Source organism: Anolis sagrei, chromosome 4 (assembly GCF_037176765.1).
Source record: "Anolis sagrei isolate rAnoSag1 chromosome 4, rAnoSag1.mat, whole genome shotgun sequence".
In the NCBI taxonomy this organism is placed as follows: Eukaryota; Metazoa; Chordata; class Lepidosauria; order Squamata; family Dactyloidae; genus Anolis; species Anolis sagrei.
The window spans coordinates 113,515,661-113,532,656 of NC_090024.1; the positions used below are offsets into that span (position 1 = coordinate 113,515,661).

General features: G+C 39.9%; 1 protein-coding gene across 2 annotated transcripts in view; it reads right to left on the reverse strand.

The window, feature by feature from the left end:
* Positions 1-16,996, reverse strand: part of CFH (complement factor H) — an 80,883-nt gene that overhangs the window by 4,255 nt on the left and 59,632 nt on the right. Inside the window, exons 17-21 of one of the 2 annotated variants that reach the window (XM_067467598.1) lie at positions 16,709-16,885; positions 13,818-13,994; positions 11,650-11,847; positions 9,148-9,324; positions 2,158-2,340 (exon numbers count right to left, since the gene is read on the reverse strand). In XM_067467598.1, coding sequence (XP_067323699.1) covers positions 2,158-2,340; positions 9,148-9,324; positions 11,650-11,847; positions 13,818-13,994; positions 16,709-16,885 — 912 coding nt within the window. The remainder of the gene's footprint in view (positions 1-2,157; positions 2,341-9,147; positions 9,325-11,649; positions 11,848-13,817; positions 13,995-16,708; positions 16,886-16,996) is intronic. The other variant, XM_067467599.1, reaches the window with a different exon arrangement.

The following is a 16,996-nucleotide window of genomic DNA, read 5'->3' on the forward strand; positions in this document are numbered from 1 at the left end:
TGTTATTCCTAACCTGTTTTCTGAACTCTTGTGCTATAACTTGAACCATGGTGATAATCTTATTGTGAATTCTGTTGCTCTTATATCTTGTCATGGACCTTGAGGTAACTTGAATCCTTGGACTGACTCTTGATTATGACTTTTGTCTGTCCCTTGAACTCTGGATTATCTGGCTTGATCTTTGGAACTACCACTACTATGCTTTGTACTCTTGAACCTTAGATCATTACTTTGTGAACACTTGGTGTTTGATTCTTGGACTGCAACCTTGACTACTGTTTCTTCTTGGTCCTGAACTAGCGTGTGACTTCAGCTGTGTGCTATCTTTATGTTTGAACATGGACCTGGAAATGGCAAAGTGTTTAAGTTACTGTTGTAAGTAAAATATTTCTGATACAAGTCTGGTGTTATTTGATTAAACTCTGCCTGCATACCGGCAGAACCCTGCATCCGTACAGAATGAATTACAGGATCACATACACAAGAGAAATCGACCCTTTTCATCCCAGCTAAATCCCAAGTTGGTATGCTCAACCATAGATCAAATCTAGATCAAAGATCAAATCAGCTGTTTTATATTGTCGAAGGCTTTCATGGCCGGAATGACTGGGTTGCTGTAGGTTTTTTTGGGCTATATGGCCATGGTCTAGAGGCATTCTCTCCTGACGTTTCGCCTGCATCTATGGCAAGCATCCTCAGAGGTAGTGAGGTCTGTTAAAACTAGGAAAAAGGGTTTATATATCTGTGGAATGACCAGGGTGAGACAAAGGACTCTTGTCTGCTGGAGCTAGGTGTGAATGTTTCAACTGACCACCTTGATTAGCATACAATGGGCTGACTGTGCCTGAAGCAAACTTTTGTTGAGAGGTGATTAGATGGCCCTGATTGTTTCCTCTCTGTTGTTGTGCTGTTGCAATTTTAGGAAAAGTGTTTTTGCCATGCATCAAGGGAACCACTGACTGCATAGGGAAGCTGATGAGGAAACACAACATACAAACTATCTACAGACCCACCAAGAAAATCCAACAAATGCTACATTCAGCAAAGGACAAGAGGGATCCTCTCACTTCTGCAGGAGTCTACCGTATACCATGCAGCTGTGGACAAGTCCACATAGGGACCACTAAACGCAGCACCCAAACACGGATCAAGGAACATGAAAGGCACTGCAGACTACTTCAACCAGAGAAGTCAGCCATAGCTGATGAACCAACCTGGACATAGCATTTTACTTGAGAACACAGAAATGCTGGATCACTCTCACAACCACCATGTCAGACTACACAGAGAAGCCATTGAAATCCACAAGCATGTGGACAATTTCAACAGAAAGGAGGAAACCATGAAAATGAACAAAATCTGGCTACCAGTATTAAAAAAACTCTAAAATTGCAACAGCAAAACAACAGAGAGGAAACAATCAGGGACATCTAATCACCTCTCAACAAAAGTAGATGTAGTTGAGAGCCTTTACTAAAAGGAGAGCTTCCTCTATATTCCCAATAATAGTAAACAAAATCAGGTTTCCCAATGGAATTAATAGTGTCATCTGCAGGAGAAACTCTCCGGCTCAGTCCCACTGAATTTCCAATGAGAATGGAAATGGAGACAGATTGAGAGAATCCCTTCTGGTAGGGATTCAACATGCTTCATAAGTAAATACATAGGGCTACAATTATGATAGTTCAGTGACATGGGGAACCCAAAAACACAAATTCTATAAATCCAAGAACTATTTAATAGAAAGCCCCACATTGCTATTTATCTTTCTGTACAAAGGAGAAATACAAACTATGGTATAAATCCCATTTTCCCCACACAGACCAGGATTACAGAAGTAATCAAAACTCTTTGTGAGAAATATAGAAGGCATATGAAGGCAGCTTAATCTGTGTATGTCTTACACTAAGAAGGAATCTTTACTACTGGTATATGACCTGCAACAGCTTTTCCAACTCCATAATTCTGAATGCATTGTATTGAATACTTGTAACATGAAATAGTTATAAGTATATGCTTATATTATGTAAAATTCATATTTTTAATTGACTAGATAAATCTCTTAAAGCCACGACACAGACATGAATTTTACTTTTTTCTATATTCGACAAGATCTATACCACTAAATGTTATGAAGTCTTGAGATTATTCCCATACCTATGCACTTTGGGGTGTCTGACCAACGGCCATTTTGACAACGTACTACTGCATTTCCGTCCATGTTGTGGTAACGTTGGCATTTGTATGTCACATATTCACCCGATTTATATTCTTGTTTTACAAGATCAGTAATATCTCCATTTTCAATAGAAGGTGGACGATCACATTTTCCTGTATTAACTTTAGAAAAGAATTGAACAATGAATCAGAAAGCAGCATTTTTTCTCAGTATGTATTTTTTTTCTGGTGTGAAAATCACTTATAGTTTATAAACTTTCTGATTTCAGAAATGCATGAATTAAAACAATAGAGATGTGTAGAATTGGTAGAGTGTCACTTTTGGAGTTTGTTTTGCAAATTGGAAAATAAGCTTGCAATGTGCTTCATACATTGTGCCGATGTGAACGGACATGATCAGAGATTGCTGTGTATATATTTTGTAAATAATGATAAAGCACTGCTTTCATTGAAAGCTGAATTGATGAGTCTGGTGTTTTTCCAACTTTATGCCTTCAAGAAGAGCTTGCAAGGTTGAAGCAGCTGAGTTAAGAATGGTGACTTATCTCAACTTTTCCTGACATTTTCCCTCAGTACATACATTATGGTTGCAAACGCTATGAGAATGTATATCCTTCCCCCATTACAAATATGAAAAAGGAAAATAAGGGAAAACACTTGCCCAAAGACATATTTTTCATTTTTAACAATGGAAACCAAACCATGTGTGTTTGTTAATGAATAATGAACAATCAATTACAACAACAACAACAAGAAGTGATGATTCTCATTATTATTAAGAGTTCAGAAAGACCACATAGTTGCTTTTGTGTACATAGGATTTCAACAAGTCTGCGTTTGTTCACCTGTTTACTCCCAGTGTTTATCTTATTCCTAACCGGTGTTGAAGATTAGTTTTAGTACCTATTATATATTAGTTTTAAGTAATAGCAAAAACATAGAATAGTATTAGTATCAGTGCTTGCAATACTTCTACTTTTTTCTGGCCATTCTTTTATTTAGCTCGGAACACTTGGAATTCTTGCCCAGGACAATTAAGCTCTGCCGTTTCATTTATAACCACCACTTTCATAAAGCTGTTAAGGCTCACTGATAGGATTCAGCCTGATCCAGTTTTCATAGAATTTGTGTGCATTTGTAGGTCTCTAAGACTGGAAATGAAAGGGCTGCCAATCTTTATTCAATTTATAAAGTTGATTTCTGACAAATATATATTTTTGTGGGAGGAGGGGGAAACAGAACATGTTAGATGTAGGGAATATGAACTTCCCTAAATATCTAACTTAATGTTTAATTTCTGAGCATTTGGATTGCACATACAGTTGCATCGATTGTCCATGCATGAGTGTTATCACAAACCAGGAAGTTTCTATTACCAGTAGTCTCCAATTCTATGCATAAGAGAAAAGTCAAGCTAACTGTTTCAAAACATGATATGATGTCAAGAATCAGTAATGAAGTAGGCTTGATATCTTGGATTCTTCCACATCCATTAATTATAGATTTCCAACTTAAATGTTTGAATAATCCAGCCAAGATATAACATCTCAAGCATATTTACTTAGGATATCCAAATTTAACCTTAAATGCAATTTTTTCAATCAACACACACTCAATCAACACACATTTATCAACCAAAAATAGGCAGACAACCCATTAGTACTTTATACTAAGGCCTTCGCCATATCAGCACTTTAACAATTTTATAACACAGAAGGGAAGGCAAGACATGTACCAGGGCAAGAGGGAGTTCCATGGAGTCAGTGTTTTCCATCCCTTTACATCAGTGGTTCTCAACCTGTGGGTCCCTAGATGTTTTGGCCTTCAACTCCCAGGAATCCTAACAGCTGGTAAACTGGCTGGGATTTCTGGGAGTTGTAGGCCAAAACACCTGGGGACCCACAGTTTGAGAACCACTGCTTTACATCATAGTATTCAGAGATGTAGAAGAAGGTTGAGATGACCCAGGGGACGTGAGAGAATTCTCACAGCTCATGGGCTCAAGTAGTCCAGGCAACCAAGGTGGCAGGCCCTCCAAGCTGAAAGTCCAGGTTGGTGAATGGAAAAAAAAACCAGATTTAATCTTGGATGAGCATGCAGACCTGGCCTGCATTACCCTGACCTGGCTGGATGGGTGTGTGTGTGTGTGTGTGTGTGTGTGTGTATGTGCAAATCTCTCCCAACTTTGCCCACCAGTTTTCAGTGTGCAGCAGCAGGCCAGATCTGGGGGTGGGGAGGAGGAGTCGCAGTGATCTATCGAGACTCCATTGACCTGGTCAGGTGTCCAGTCCCAAAGTCAACCACATTCCAGAGTGCCTATCTAAGAGTGAGTGGCCAGGTAGGCCTTTTGGTGTAGTGTTCACCCTGCTACACAACAGTCTCCCTGCCTGAGCTATGTGGGGTGGTCTCAGGCTGGTGTTGTAGTCCTAATGGTAGTAGTGATGGGGGAGTTCAACATCCACACCAAGACCTCCCTGTTAAGAGTGGCTCAGAACTTCATGGCTGCCATGACAACTATGGGTCTGTCCCAAGTGGTTTCTGACCCAACCCATAGCACTGGTCTTCTGTTCAGAGTGGGATGATAGTGATGGTATTGTCAAGGAACTGTCCACAGTTCCTTTGTCATGGACTGATCACTACCTGGTCAGGTTTAGTCTCACTGGGACTCTAAATCTCTGCAGGGGTGGAGGGCCAATCAAGAAGGAGTGCTCCAGGAGGCTTATGGATCCAGATCGATTTATGACGTCTCTTGGGGATTTTCCTGCCTCTTTGGTAGGTGATTTTGTTGAAGCTCTGGCAAGACTTCTGGAACACAGAGGGTAGCCAGGGTAGTTGGCACAATCACTCTCAAACATCTTCTTTCACAAAGAAGAGCCGAATCAGCTCCCTGGTTCTCTAGGGAACTGATGGGGATTAAGCAATTGAAATGGAGACTAGAGCAGTGTTGGTGTACATCTCGCAACGAATCTGACCAAGCATGATCTAGAGCTCATTTAAAAGTCTACTCTGCAACAATGAAGGAAGCAAAGAAATATTTTGCTACCAACATTGCATCTGCAACGAACTGCCCAAGAGAGCCATTTGAAGTGACCAGGGCACTCTTAAACCCTGCTCAGCCCAGGATCCCATATCAATTGACAGTTCATTGTGAGGAATTTGTTAGGTTCTTTGCAGATAAAGTCACTCGGATCTGCTCCGACATTGACACCAATATTAATCCAGTCTCAGTGGATGGAACTGAAGCATCTGTTTGTCATGATTCTAGGGATTCCTTTCAATTTATCCAGTCCAAGGATGTAGACAAGATCATTGGAGGAATGAGACTGGCCACCTGTTCTCTGGACCCTTGACCAGCCTCACTCATTAAATTGGCGGGGGGGGGGGGGGGACACTGGCAGAGTAGGCAAAGTTGCTGGTAAATGCCTCCCTGACCCAAGGCATAATGCCTACTAATTTCAGGGACTCTTGTTGAAGAATCTGGCACTGGATTCCACTCAATTGAGTAATTATAGGCCACTATACAACCTCCCCTTCCTGGGAAAGGTTCTAGAGAAGATAGTGGCCTCACAGCTCCAAAGGTTCTTGGATGAAACTGATTATCTGACTCCATCTCAATCAAGTTTCAGGCCTGACTACAGGACAGGGATGGTGTTGGTCACCTTGGTGGATGATCTAAAAAGAGAGCTAAATAGGGGGATTGTGTCTTTACCACTTCTCCTGGACCTCACAGCAACTTTTGATACCATTTTTGGGGGTACTGTTCTACAGTGGCACTGGTCCTTCCTGGAGGGTTGAACCCAGAAGGAGATGCTGGGGAACTCTTGTTCAACTCCCTGGCCTGTGGCCTGTGGGATCCTTCAGTGTTCAATTCTGTCCCCCATGCTGTTTAGCATTTACATGAAATTGCTGGGAGAGCTAATGCGGAGTTTAGGGGTAGGATGCCATCCTATCCCTAAACCAGTGCCTGTCATCATGATGGACTGGATGGGGTCTAATAAGTTGAGGGTTAATTCAGACAAAACAGAGGTACTACTGGTCAATTGGAAGGCAGATGAAGGTGTGGGGCTACAGCCTGTGTTGGAGGGGGTCACACTTCCTCTGAAGACAAAGGCTTGTAGTCTGGGTGTGATCCTGGAATCATCGCTGACCCTGGAACCGCAATTATTGGCAGTCGTCAGGAGTGCATTCACACAATTAAAAGTTGTGCACCAGCTGCACCCATACCTTGAGCAACCTGTTCTGGTCATGTTAGTCCTCATCTTAGAAACATCCTGCCTGGACTAGTACAACACTCTCTACATAGGGCTGCCTTTGAAGATGTTTCAGAAGCTGCAGCTGGTTTAGAGATCAGCAGCCAGATTATTAACTGGAGCACCATAGAAGGGATGGACAACTCCTATGTTACAGCATCTCCACTGGCTGCTGGTCTGCAGTGCTGGTTATTACCTATAAAGCCCTAAATGGTTCAGACCCAAACTATTGAAAAAAACACATCTGTGTTTACAAACCAGCACGGGCACTGTGGGGTCTGCAGAAGAGTCCCTTCTCTAGGTCCCACCTCTGTCTCAAGCCTAGCTGATGGGGGAAGGAGAGTAGGCCTTCTCCACGATCATTCCCCACCTCTGGAACTCCTTCCCTAAATTAAAAATGGCCCCCTCTCTCCTCTCCTTTAAAAAGCTTTAAAAACACAACTATGCACTTTAGCCTATGGAGAGAAGGAGGATTAATTACACTTTCTATGCACCCTCGCCTAGTTACTGAAATCTGCCTTTGTTAATCTGTGGATTACCATCTTCAATCCAATAATTTTAGTTGAATGTTAAGAGATTTTGAGGATTTAATATGATGTAATTGTGTGGATTGTATTATGTCTTGTTCATTTAAGTTGCTTTTTATCATTTTTATTGAGCTTGTTTTTGATTATATCTTATCCCCAGTCACTGAATGTTTGCCACTTATTTTTATTTTGTTGTAAGCCACCCTGATTCCCTTTGAGGAGACAGGGAGAGCTATAAATAAAGCATTATTAGTATATAAAAATGGGCTAATGAAAAAATAACCATGAACAACATACATATTATCCCATAAAGTACAAGTAATATATATCTTTTGCCATGACATTGGTGTTTTATTGGGTTGTAATATGGGGGGCGGGGGAGAAGAATCATTCATTTTTTTCCAACACTCATTATAATTCATTGCAGCAGTGGGAACAAGTTGGTTGGTTCATACAACTAAATTCAAACCAACTCAACTCATATTTTCTTAATGAAGAAATGAAATAGAATCCAAACTTCATGCTTGCCAAATGTAGTGGAAGAGTTTGCTGATTAAAAACAGTTTCGGCCCAGCTTACCTGTCCAAACGTATCTCCCTCTACGAATCAACAAGGATGTTAAGATCATCCAGGGAGGCCCTGCTTTTGGTCCCACCACTTTTACAGACATGAGTGATGGGGATGAGAGACAGGGCCTTCTCTGTGGTAGCTCATTGACTGTGGAACTCCCTCCCCAATGACATTAGGTCTACCCCCTCTCTCCTGACCTTGCATAAAAAACTCAAAACCTGGCTATGGGATCAAGCATTTGAACAATAGATGGATTAACTGGGAAGAGAATGTTTTAGTTACTGCCATGGATTGTCCTGGACTGTGATTTTGAACTGGCAAACTGTTTTAAAATGGAATGTCTATAACTGTTTTTAATTGTGCTAATTGTAACTGTGATTTTAATGTACTGTGTTGGCATCTAATAGCTGCCTGTTGTAAGCTGTTCTGTAAACCTCTTCAGAGGTGAGAAGAATGGGATATAAATGCTCAAAATAAATGAATAAATACATAAATGAAATCTGTACTAAAATACATATCTAAATACATATCTAAATACATATCTAAATACATATCTAAATACATATCACCGCCCCGAGTCGCCCTCGGGCTGAGAGGGGCGGTCAATAAATGCAAGAAATAAATAAATAAATAAATAAATCTAATGTATTTAAAGAAATACAGACAGAAAGCATATATTAGGAGAAATATATGTGTACATTTATGCAAAGCTTTTAACCAAAAAATTTAAACCAGTAGTGATACAGAATGAATTTGTGCATCAACACAGTTTGAAAATTGTACAAACCAAATCACAGGATTCTTCATCTTTAGTTTGGCAAGAAAGAGCATTTACTCATAAAGTCAACAATACTGGAAAAGGCAAACAGTAATCTAACCCATATTGTGCTCTGAGGCATGGACACCAAAATGAGCTTGTATCAATCCATGCAATTCAGACAAACCATAAATATATTATCACAAAGTACAGAATCACATTGATTTATCCAAGCCTTTCAAACACCTTCATGCTAGGAAAAATGAGAGATTATTAGGGAAAATGTTTCTCAAGTTATAACAAGCTTGGACTAGAAGAATCCTGGATTGATGTGAATTTTAATTTAGAGATTTATTCTCTACAAAAATTGCATGTGCAATTTGCCACACACAACATGCACAGAAAAATTGTACAAAAAGATCATTTTGTGTGCAGGACACATATTTTCTCTGTCGAAAATAACATTTCAACACAGAAATATTAATTTCGGTATTGAAAAATTTGTTTTCTGTGCAGGAATCAGAAATAATTGGACACGAAATAATTTGCAAAAATGTGTTTTCCTGCATAGAAATATGAATGCTGACCTCAGCTATCGATTTCTGCAAGCAAGACTTGAGCATTCTTGCAATCCTGGATAAGAGACAAAATGGAAGGCAGGTCATTCTATGCTACATCAGTTGAACTACATGTCGGATGAACTGACCTCAAGTTGGTAGGTCGTCTTTAGCCATTGCTAAAAATCATAGGAGACTTTCCCTATCGCTTTTGAGAAGCTATTCAAGAGTCTACATAGATAAAAAAAGAAAACTTCCATTTTATTTTGTACCTCACTTTCAAGATATATCAGAATGGAATCAAATACCTCTGCATTGGGGTGCTTCTGACCATTCCTTCTTCAAACACTTTACTATACGAGATCCAGAAATATAGTAGCCATTGTCACACTGATACTGCACGCTTTCATTAGGCGAATACTTTGGTTTTCTATTTCCTCGAAGCCGACCATGCAGAATGTCAGGTGGAGGCGGACAACTCATATCTAAAATGTTGGAGAAAACAATCCTTGAAAGATTATTTGAAAAACTAAAACAATATCTGTACATTTGTAATGTCTGTTTTTCTGAAGCCTTGCATCAGCAAACCTCCTCCTTCCTTTAACAGAATTGGATTTAATTTCCAGGCCTTTTAAACACATCTTTCAACTATCCCAATCTGAAAAGAACATTCCCTGTTAATCTTTTGCCAGCCCACTTTTTCAGTTGCTTTTGAAATGTGTTTCACCCCCCCCCCCCCCGGTCCACTCATCTTCCACTTACTTCAATTGCTGCAAACTTAGCTTATAGTATAAAAGTAGTTTGCACTCAATTTGTTCAGCAAGGGTTTAATCTTGCCCTTTCCCTGAAGATTCAGCCAAAAGCAAACTGCAACATTGTTAGACATGTAGGATGAGCTGACCTCATTCGACATGTCACATGTAACCTAGAGTCACAACTGTTTCATATGCAAAAGGGAACCTGTTTCTGCCTGTCACGTTAAAAGTTTTTCATGGAAGGGAGTAGAAAAGTTCTGTACAACACGGAACAGCCCCAGCATTCACATAAATTACATCAGCTGCATTCTACTAACTAGGAACTGGGAGGATTAGGAAGGAAGTCATTGCATAGCTGCATAATTATGGTGCTTATACATTCATTATTTCCCAATGGAATGACCATGAATATTTACTGAAATAGTAATCAATTATGAGTATTGAGAATCGGGAGCTAGTCTGAAACTAAAAGAAATTGTTCAAGGACAGCAGCAGTCATGATATTAGCACAGTACTGGTCAATGAGTCTTGTACTAGCCATTAGGGCTGGTCAATTCGTTTCGTTAATTCGTAATTCGTTAAAAAATTCGTTAATTTTTGAATTACGAAACGATTACAAAACTTTTTTTTAACCTGGAAGTGTTTTTAAATATCGAAACGGCAGGCGCCAAAAAATTTTGTATTTCCGTCCATTTCGGAAATACGTAAGATGGCCGCCTGCCGATGCTTGCTGGGAGCTCTCCTCTCTCGGCGCTGGCTGAGCAAGCGAGCGAGAGGGCGAGCGAGAGGGGCGAGCGAGCGGCGAGCGAGAGGGGCGAGCGAGCGGCGAGCGAGAGGGGCGAGCGAGCGGCGAGCCAGAGGGGCGAGCGAGCGGCGAGCCAGAGGGGCGAGCGAGTGGCGAGCAAGAGGGGTGAGCGAGCGGCGAGCGAGAGGGGCGAGCAAGCGGCGAGCGAGAGGGGCGAGCGAGCGGCGAGCCAGAGGGGCGAGCGAGCGGCAAGCCAGAGGGGCGAGCGAGCGGCGAGCGAGCGGCGAGCGAGAGGGCCCGCCAGAGTGAGTGCCTGCCTTCCCTCCTTAATAATAATTTTAATTTCTCCTCCCTATTCTACTAAATTAATAATTAAATTTAAAAAATATTTTAAAAATATTGAAAAAAAAAGGGCGCCATCTTTACAAAATGTTTTGTAAATATTTACGAAATTTCGTAAATACCGAACTTTTTTTTTGGAAAATTTTGTAATTATTTTAAATATCGAAACAAAAAAAAACCCCAATTACAAATCGATTTTAGAAACAAATTTTTGCGTTGTTACCCAGGCCTACTAGCCATGTATGCCAACCAATACATCTCATCAATGGGAACAATGTTATTATCCGTCCCCTCCTAATACAGGGAGAAAGAATTGCCTGTGATGAGAGATGGCTCACTTAGAATAGGAATTCACATGGGAATTCAGTAAATGGATTCCTCTTAGGGTGGTTAGTTTTTGTCATTTGTCATTTCTATTTGTCCTTCAAATGTAATAGTGAGATGTGCCTCTACCTTCACATCAGAAATAGTTAAACATGAATTAGAAGGTTGGAGAACCCTGTGTCTCTTGTCAGAGTGCTGCAGAAGCTTTTGAAGCTCTGAAGAAATGGACGCTTGAGACTTCAGTATAAAACAGATATTCAGCTTTACTAAGCAGCTCAAATATACAGCATACACCATCAGTAGACAGACAGGAACAAGAACAAATGACTAACACACTCACTGAAACTATAAGGACTTATCTCTGTATCCTCCCTACTCCCTACTCACTGGAGGCAATGCTCAGGGTCGCATCTTCACAGCTTATTAACCCTACTGTTTAATCCTTTCTGTGTCAGAATTCTCTCTGGCAATACAATCCTGTTACAATCACAGCCATTGTACATAAAATTACATTTAAACACACACTATACATTAATCTTACACTGACATCTCTTTCCTTCCAATCCCTTCCATTTTCCTTTCTTTTTCTTCTCAATGCTTACCACTGAAACTTTGCAAGAGGATTTGGAAATATTCATCCATACCTTCACATGTTGGTGGTTTTGACCATGCCTGATTTTCACACTTTATAGTATCTCGTCCAGATATTTCAAAATCTTTATGGCATTCATAATGCAGTTCTTGACCAGGAAGATAAATGTTGTCTCTGTTCACCACAATGCTGTCTCTGTTCTCCACAATATCACCATTAGCAACCAGAGGAGGTTCTCCACAGGTTACATCTAAATGGGGAGATGACACAAATAAGAAAGACCTTTATGATAGTTTTATAAAAAATACTGTCTCATTATAATGAAGAAAAATAAAGATTCCAAAGTTGTTTAGCAAAAAAAATGTCTACAGTGCCTGATTGTCAATATGTAGCAGTGCAAGTAGGATCCCAGTGAATTGATTTTGCCATTCTTTGGTGCACATACATTTAAAGTTTGAAGTATGAACAGATGCAGATTGGTGGATGAGGAGCATAGGAATCTGCTCTATGTCCCATTTTAAAATTGCTTGGAAAGGGCTAATGTAACAATGACAGTACATGAAAGAGAAATAGAAAATATTTGATTGAATTTGTATGCTGAGTGCTATGTGAAAGATGGGTTGGTTATTATGGTTATTAAGCAACTTAGACGGCTTCCAGACAGTGCCAAAAATCTGTGCCAAAGCAGGGTAAAAAACCCGTTTTGGTGCTAATTCCCATCCCCATCCCTAAAAATCTAGGCTTTCTGGGAGGTGTCTAGCTGCCATACCGGCAATTACCTGGATGGCATCCAGCCACCTTGAAGCCCCTGAACAAAACAAACTTTATTTTTTTAAAAAAACTTACCGGACTGCCATTAAGGTGGTCCATGCATCCTCTTGGCATATAGGACCCAGGAGGAGGGGGATGAGAAGGAAAATTTCTCTTTGACCCTCCGCTCTCCTCGCACATAATTTCTATGGACCAAGAGTACTGAAGGATCTCCTTAATGACAGTCTAGTAAGTTTTTCTAATTTTAAGGCTTATTTGGGGGGGGGGGGACTTGGCGGGAAGGGGGGGTGCCATCTCCAGGAGTCTGAAAGGTGTGAGAAGGCAAATGAAAACTGATCCCCAGAGAGTTCCAGTTGGTTCTGGAACTACTCAGATGTGAGTCCCCATAAGCCCAATACCCCATTAGACCCATGCTTTTTAGAAAGACCTGGATCTAATGGGGGTATCTAATAGGCTTGGGTAACCACGGAAAAATTTGGTTCTAAACTCGTTTCGTTTTTAGGGGGCCTTTGCGTTTCGTTTTTTTTAATAATTTCGAAATTTTCCTTTTAAAAATTTCGAAATATACTAAATTTCGTATAATTATGAATCGATTCGTTAATGGCGGACGCGATTGTGCAATATGCTAAAAAAACCTCCAAATGGGACAGGGGGAACTTCCGAAGCTTCCCTCTCCCTCTGTTGTTGACTGTTGGTGTGATAAAACAAACAACAACTATAAAACTTGCACCAGACATGCGAAAATAATTACGAAATAATTACGAAATAATTACAAAATAATTACAAACTAATTACAAAATAATTACAAAATAATTACAAAATAATTACGAAATAAATTGAAAAAAATGTTTCGAATCTAATTTACTCCTCACACTATTCCTGCATGGCTCAATATTGGATCGTAAGCTAATTTAAATACGAATTAATAATGAATTACGAAATTAACGAACGAAACCGCCCAAGCCTAGTATCTAATTAATTTGGATGAAACCAGAGAAACCGTGTGGAAGGGTTCCAATCTGCCTATGATGCACTACATAAGACCTCTTCCAGTATACACACTTAGAACACACATTAGTTCATATCACCTCCTGAAATCACAGTGGTGTCTAGTATTCAACTGCAAAGATGAAAGGAACCACTGAGAGCAGGAAAACTGCAGAAGGCTCAGCAGTCATTCGTAACAATTTGGAAATCATTTTTGAATTTACCTCTGAGTAAGGGTTTCCCCAAGCTTTATGACTTGGATAAAAAGAATCATGCAGTTAGCAGGATATCAGGCAACACATGTAATTTTGAACATGAACACTTACACAAAGTAACATAGAAGGGGCATTCATGAGCCCTCTACTTTTCACCTTAGCTATTCAACTTCAGTATGGCAGCACATAAGTAGTTTGAGAAGTGTCAGCCAGACCAAGAGAGAGAGAGAGAGAGAGAGAGACATACCTTCACAGGTGGAAGATTCTGACCATTCACCTCTTTGGCATGTCAGAATCAGTGGTCCTTCAGCAGCAAAACCAGGATGGCACTCATAATTCACTGTTTCCCCAGATTGATATCTGTTTTTTACTTTTTTAGTGAATGAAGCATTGTCAATGAGAGGGGGCTGGCCACACATCTTTTCTGAGAGGATAGGAAAGTGAAAATACAACATTAAGAACAAGTTACTATCCCTGTGACAAGATTTTCCCAAGACAACACAGATAGATTAATCTTTTTAAAGAATATTTATAAATGTAATTCAACAGACACAATAAGTAATACAAAGAAAGCAAATGCAAATAAAATAGTATGACAATACATTAATAGTAGACAGAAAACAAATTCCATTCCTAGAAAAGATAAATTCTTAATATATATTTTAAAAGAAAAAGAGCATTTTAGAGAAGATATTTTACTTTTAGATCATAGATAAATGATAACCAACATATCCAGATGGCAGCACACATACATTTTTTCCAGTAAAGTGGCAGGGTAGCAGTTTCTAAGTTCATCATGGTTTCCTCTCTAAAGGTATAGTAGCTGATTCCTCATACTGGTAAATCCAGTCTTTCTTTCTTTCTTTCTTTCTTTCTTCTATTGGATAGCATAGGGAAGGGTTATCACCCCTGTAACATTTATTTTGCTGTCTGTGCCCCTGTTCAGAATATTTCCTCTCACTTTCTATCCCTGTGATAATTGGATTTTAAAAAATGTGGCTGTTGTGGAAAGAAGGACAGATGATAATGCTTCCATGGAGACATCTTTTCACCATGATATCTGTTGAGACTCAGCGTCCTGACACCGTATCTACTACTGGGTGTAGGAGGAGAAGGAGTGATGCTGAGTCAGACCTGGATCAGCGCCAGCTGAAGCGCATTCGTGATATCTTTTTGGCTCCGACAGATACAGAAGACTTTGCAGGGTTCGGCCCTGAGGATGTAATGGAGACAGATTACCGGGGAGTAAAGCGGGTGGCCAGTGAGTCTGACAGTGATAGTGATACTCTGTCCAAAAGACTTAAAGACACAGCAGGCGTTTCCAGTTCTAGTGAGGATGAAATGGAGGAGGAACTAGATTGGACTCTGGTTCAGAACATTAGGGACATATGCGCCCAACCTACATCCAGCGAGGAATTCGAAGGGTTCCAGGATGCTTGGGAGGAGGGTTCTTCTTGGCAGGATCAGGCCCTGGACCAAAGATGGCAACATTGGAGGGACCAACAGGACACAGCTGCAGGACATGAGTCAGACACAGATGCGAGCGATGAAGCTCCATCAAGCGATAGCAGTGATGCATAAATTGAGCATGTTGGGAGATGTTACTTTGCAGAAGATAAAGTGTTGCTTATGTGCTTTGTGCCTGCCTAATTCTTGTTTGAGTTTCCTGGTATCCAGTTTTTCTGCCTTGCATATCCAGTTTTCCTGCCTTGCATATCTGGACCTTGGAATCATCTTTCGTGAGTGTCTTCATCGTGCTTTCGACCCTGGAATAATCTTGGACCATGCCTCTGCTTATTGGACTTCGTTTCTGTTTAGAACTCTGTTACATTAAGAGACTATTTTGAGTTAGCGTTTGCAATACGCTTCTGTTTACTTCTGTTTCCTTTTCGGCTGAGCTCAAGCCTGGAAGATCCGGATTACTGACTGTTTATTTACCTGCCTGAAGGTTCCTTTGAGTTGCTAATTTTCACTGCTGTTAAGTGCCTCTTTTATTGTACCTCATTAAAAACTATTATTAGCATTTCAATTGCTGTGAAAGACATTATCTGTGCTCTAAGTCTCAACAATATCTCTTCCAGGATTGCCATACCCTTCTGAGGGGTAGATTTATCTCACTTCTTATGTCTCACACCCCATTTGTAAGTCAAATGTTTATAACTTGGGGACTGCCTGTACTCTGCTCTCTTTACCCCTACAGAATCCACATTTTTTTTCCTGCCAGAGACATGAGGGTAGGTGCTAATGATATCCAGAGATTCAATAATATCAATTGCAAGGCAGAATCATGATGCTGCAGTGCTAGAAGGGAAAGGGAGTATCCCAACAAAGTCATGTGAGAAACCTTATTTACACACAGTACTGAAAGGATGTGGTAGGATATATCATTGGACGTTATTAACTACGAATCATTTGTAAGTGGGATGTTTGTAATTCAGGAACTGCCTGTAAATACATCGCATTTCAGAAACTTCTGAAATGAGTGAACATGAACATAAGGTTTCAACCCAGATTGACATGATCATTCTGCACGATAAAGTTCCAAAGTCTTACAAAGAGGGTATAAGAAATGCAATAGTTATGAAGATGACTCATTGCTGAATACATATTTTCAGAATTACCTACAAGACATTTATTTTTAAAAAGCTTTCTCCTTGGGAAGTAGATTATGTGATTTTTTTAAATTTTGGGGGGTTGTTTTTACATTTGAGAAACCTTTGGCAGAAAAAAAGTTGCACCATAAAAACAAACAGTAAAAATTTGTATTTTGTACAAATACAATATATCTGCAAAACAAAAACATATTTTTAAATAAAAATACTGTGTTTTTGCATTTCTGCAAATATCTCAACATATCTCTCTGTGTATGAAGGAATCATGGGGAAAATGTGAAAAAAATCTTGAGCAAAGTGGGAATATTTCTTCTTGTCAAAAGCAAGATTTGCAAATATTCCTTATATATTTTTTATTCTTGGGGCACTACAGAGAATGTTTGAGCCTTTCAAAAACTATAAATTATCAGTATTTTTATGAACTCCTTGGAGTTCCTTGCCTCATATCTTCCTGGCACAGGGACAACAAGACTTGTACAAAAGTATGCAGTATTTTTCATCTTTGAAGAGAAGTACATTTAATTACCGTTACAAGCTGGCAGTTTCTGCCATATAGCATTTCCACATGTTGCAAACGAAGGTCCACTGATTTCAAAACCTTCAAGACAATGATATTCCACAGTTTCACCGGGAAGATATTTGTTCTGGGAAATATTTTCTACTTCACCATTGTCAATTGAAGGGGGATTTTCACATCTTTGATCTGAAAAAAAGTGAATTTATAACATACTGAATGCAACCACGTAGTGAATGTAACCACACAAAGGACACTTCCATTTATTCAGCCAGTTCTCACTTATTCGAATAGTAGGAT